The sequence below is a fragment of the Corvus brachyrhynchos genome, unplaced genomic scaffold, assembly GCF_000691975.1.
Source record: "Corvus brachyrhynchos isolate BGI_N302 unplaced genomic scaffold, ASM69197v1 scaffold239, whole genome shotgun sequence".
Taxonomy (NCBI): Eukaryota; Metazoa; Chordata; class Aves; order Passeriformes; family Corvidae; genus Corvus; species Corvus brachyrhynchos.
The window spans coordinates 3,658,057-3,662,288 of NW_008246057.1; the positions used below are offsets into that span (position 1 = coordinate 3,658,057).

General features: G+C 37.0%; 1 protein-coding gene across 5 annotated transcripts in view; it reads left to right on the forward strand.

Moving 5' to 3' along the window:
- The window catches only part of SLC26A4 (solute carrier family 26 member 4), a 23,944-nt gene extending 19,712 nt beyond the window's left edge, over positions 1–4,232 (forward strand). For all 5 annotated transcript variants that reach the window (XM_017746024.1, XM_017746025.1, XM_017746023.1 and 2 more), the window contains 2 exons: positions 834–917; positions 1,417–4,232. In XM_017746024.1, coding sequence (XP_017601513.1) covers positions 834–917; positions 1,417–1,440 — 108 coding nt within the window. In that variant the 3' untranslated portion in view covers positions 1,441–4,232. The remainder of the gene's footprint in view (positions 1–833; positions 918–1,416) is intronic.

Consider the following 4,232-nt stretch of genomic DNA (forward strand, 5'->3'; position numbering starts at 1 on the left):
CAGGAGGTTGCATTTGGAACATTATATTTAATTGTTACAGATGGAGTTTTCTTCGATGTGTCTGTCATACTCCTTTTGGAATCCGTGACACTATCCTGTGGAGATGGGTTCTCTAATTTTAGATTATGTGACAAATACTTCCTGCTTGGTTTAAGCCTGCTGGACTTCTGGATTGTTAGCTGCAATGAATAATGATTCCTTGCTCCCTTTCCCAACACTCCATAGACTTCTGATCAAAGCTATAATCTCATTCTACTTGTTGCAGATACGTACAGAAGCTGTTCCACACTAGTGTTCATTCCTACTGCCCTTCTCTGTGCATTTCCTTGTTGTATTCTCTGTATTTTTCAGATAACCAGAATGCTCTGTAGCATTTAAAGATATGGGCCTTCACTAGGAAAATGGTCATATAATGTCCTCCTTTCTTTTCACCACAATTCCTTTCCTAGCAGTCACTGTTACAGTATTATGAATAAATAGCAATTAATATTACTGATAAATAACTAGGATAGGACCCTTATGTTTTGTAACTCTTTCATACTAATATTTTATAGTAGAGCTTAACATTTTTATAATGCTATACAGAAGTTTAGAGTTTTTATTATATTTACAAAGCCATAACTAGTCATGTAAGCAGAGACAGGCCCAAAAGTTCTGCAATTTTTAAGTTCCTCTCAACTGAACTAAATCATCATCTTTGTCAAGGAACAGTAAAAACCAGACTCTTGTAAGTTGTAGAAATTATTTTAAGGTACTTCAGAGTAAAAAAAAATCAGTTTCAGTGATATGGACAACATGTAACTCATAATGTTTCTTAATTCCTTTCTACCAAGATTTCACTCATGCAGGAGTCTAAAGAACCCATAGAGTTCACAGAAGCAAGCCGGCCTGATGATGAACTTGATGTGCAGGAAGAGGTATGCACTTTAGAACTGAATGTGTCTATCCCTCTGCCTGTAGCCTTGAGTCATGCTGTGAGAGTACCCTCAACAGGTACCTTCTCCATAAATAAATACTGTTTCTGGATACCAAATGTCAGTACTAAGTCGAAGAAGTCACATTTTTCTTGAGATGGTAGTAGATTGTATCTGCTTAAGTATCTCCTCATCTCTCTTGCTTTAGGACTACTTTTGCCTTACACAGGCTTATAAATAGATCTAAACACAAGATGGGTGCCTAAAAGAAGATTGGTAAGGCTTGAGGCACCAGAGTCCAAAATGATGGTCAACCTCCCCTTTTCATCCTTGTTTTTACACAGCAGACACCTTCTTGCACAATCTGCACGTTACAGAAGTTACTTTCTTTATACTTTCACTGAGTTTTTAGTTTACACAAACATGTAATTTTCCCAGATGGTGTATACTCAGAACTAACCATGGCCTGTTTCTCTCCACCTTTCAAAACCCATTTGTCTAGGCTATGCGCCGACTTGCTTCCTGAAGGACTGCTGGTACTGTCCTGCCTGTGAGCGCACAGCAGTATTCACGCACCAGTACTATCTATATCAGCATTTTCTGCTATGAAACCAATCTTTGCACTTGAAGAAAACCTTGATTGTTTGTCTGAATGATACAGATCTCTATAACTCTCCAAATTTTAGCTAACATTATCCCAGAAGTACTCTGGACCTTGATTCTGCAAGCATTTTCTGCTATGGTACATATTAATAAAAAAGAAAATCGGAAGACTATTGTGCAAGACGTACTCAGTTTTGGGACTAGTCAGGCAGAAGTAGCACTACACTTTCATCAGTGTGTACAGGATGAAAAGCTGCTCTGTGGTCTTCCCTGGAGAGTGGAAGAGACCAAAATCTCTGGATGGCAAGCCTTTTGTTCAGTATTTGTACAATGCCTAGTGAAAGGGCAGGAGTTCTAGGTGGCCAAGGCTTTGAACATTAGTGTGAGAATAGATGCTGACAAGCCTTGAAAAATGTATCATGATCATTTTTTTCAAGCAGTTCCTTAAATTGCTGCAGGTAGTTTGATTGCTGAAACAGGTGACAGGTGAAACTGTCATGTGAACAGGAAACAGCACTGAACTGCTGTAATACTTCAAATAGGAAAAGTTTCTAAAGACCCTTGGATATGGGTTCATTAGTTCTGTATTAATCCCATTGTAGCAAGTCTTGCACTACTATTAATGATCGTCTCTTAAATGAAGGACAGACAGAAGATTATTTTGGCTAGGTTACATAATCTCCATCAAGAGGCAGATCGTGACATAAATTAAGGAGAACCTTAGTCCCTGGGTACTTAATGGAATCTGTAAAACAGGATGATATCAAGCGCAAGCAAGAAAGTCAGAATATGACCTAGTATTGAGGTTTGTGGGTTTTTTAAATGGAATATAGGTGTATTTTTTGTTTAATGAATAGTTATATTTTTATAGAGATTTTTTCTTTTAATATTCTACATCAAACTGCTGCTGTTCTTTTACATTTGAAAGTTCATAATGCACAAGTGCAATAATTTACAAAAGATAAAGATTTGACCAGCAAAACTTTAATCTTGAACTAATGTTCTTAATTTTCATGAAGAAGAAATGTATTTTGACAGAAAACAGACTGCTACCTTAAATTTTTTAGCACTACATTATTTTTTAAATGGGAAAACAACCTCTATGGTGAGGAAACAGATAAAAATTAAAGTCTAAGAAATGTCCAGGTATAAAATGACTTTAGGTTTAACAGTGTGGAATAATTAGCTTTAGTATATTTAATTCTCCTTATTTGATTACATCAGAGAAATTTGCCAACATCACACTGCACAGAGATTTCTGCTGCAGGTAACACTAGTGGAAAAGCTAAGCATTAAGTGAATTATTCTGGCCTAAGCACCTGAGAGAACTGTGTCAAAATCAGTGAAAAAAAAAATCCTATAAACTTCAGTCAGTGGGACAGTATCTTACATAATAGGTAACAGCACCAAACTGTCATCTGTATTCTCTAGTTAAGTCACAGACTTCAGCCTTCACAAGTCATTGAAGCTTCTCACTTCAGACACTTGAACTTAGGTTATGTTCGATGCTCCAGTCCAAGCCAGCAAACAGCAGGATTGTATTCACAATGGGTATGGGCCATTTGTCTGTGGGACGGGCATCTCCACCAGCTGAGAATGAGGCAAGTGTTCAAGAGGCAAATCAGACCCCTCTGTGCCTCTTCAGATGGAACCATTAATTTATTGACATGAATGCTTCAGCCCAGGCTGTGATTTGACAATTCATGCTTTTAACTCTACCTGTCCTCCTTCTGTCCCCTTGCCAGTCTCTCATGGGAGGTTGGCACTTCAGCCCACCTTACTGGCCTGAAGTCCCTATCAGGCCATGGCCCCAACTCCTGTTAATCTGACTACTGGAACAGTTGCCAGTGCACGAGGCCAGTGACACATTTTTTAGAGGCTGTATTGCTTTTCTAAAACAGGTGTACATTTTATGTAAAAGGTAAAATACTCTACCTGGTAAGTGAGCTTTCAGCTAATTGTTATGTGGGACACATTCTATGGAAAAGATGGTAAAAAAGTGGTAGCAGTGAATTATTTTTTTCCTCAAGACAACATTTGCACTGTGAAGTTTGAGTACAGATTCTTACTTGACAGAGAAGTGCCCTTACATTATTTTCTGAACTTTCTCTAGTTCTTTTCTGTACAGGTATTTAAAAAGCATTTAAATACTCAACAGTCTTCCAGTTCCTTTCCAAATACGACACCTGATCTGGGATTAATTGTGATAAAACATGATAAAATGCACTTATTCTCACAGCCTGCGTATTTCTTCCAGGCATGGTTGTTCTTAATTTAACAGGCACAAAATATTAAACTTTTTCTGAAAAACAGCATTTCTCTCAAAACCTACTGTGGCATAGAAGGGTAAGAGATAATATGCAAAATGTATTAAAATACCTTTCTCAGTGGATATGTGCTTCATTTTCTATGTATCCATCAAAATTAAGGATACCAAAATAATGGATTTTAGATTGAAGCTAAAATTCTCTAGTTTTTTACTAATTCAAATATCCTATAAGTAGTGTAACTAGGTGTGCTCATCTTTTTCCAGTAGGATGAAGAAGTGATATTTTTGTATGCATTTTGAGTATTACTGTTCTGTCTTTGCATGTCAGATATTAAACTTGGAGATGTATTTTAAGGTTTTTTACACTTTTAAAAAGCTGCATTTGAAAAGTAATTGTACCCATTACCTAGAAAATAAAGTTGTGCCTGCTGAAAACATGCTCCTTA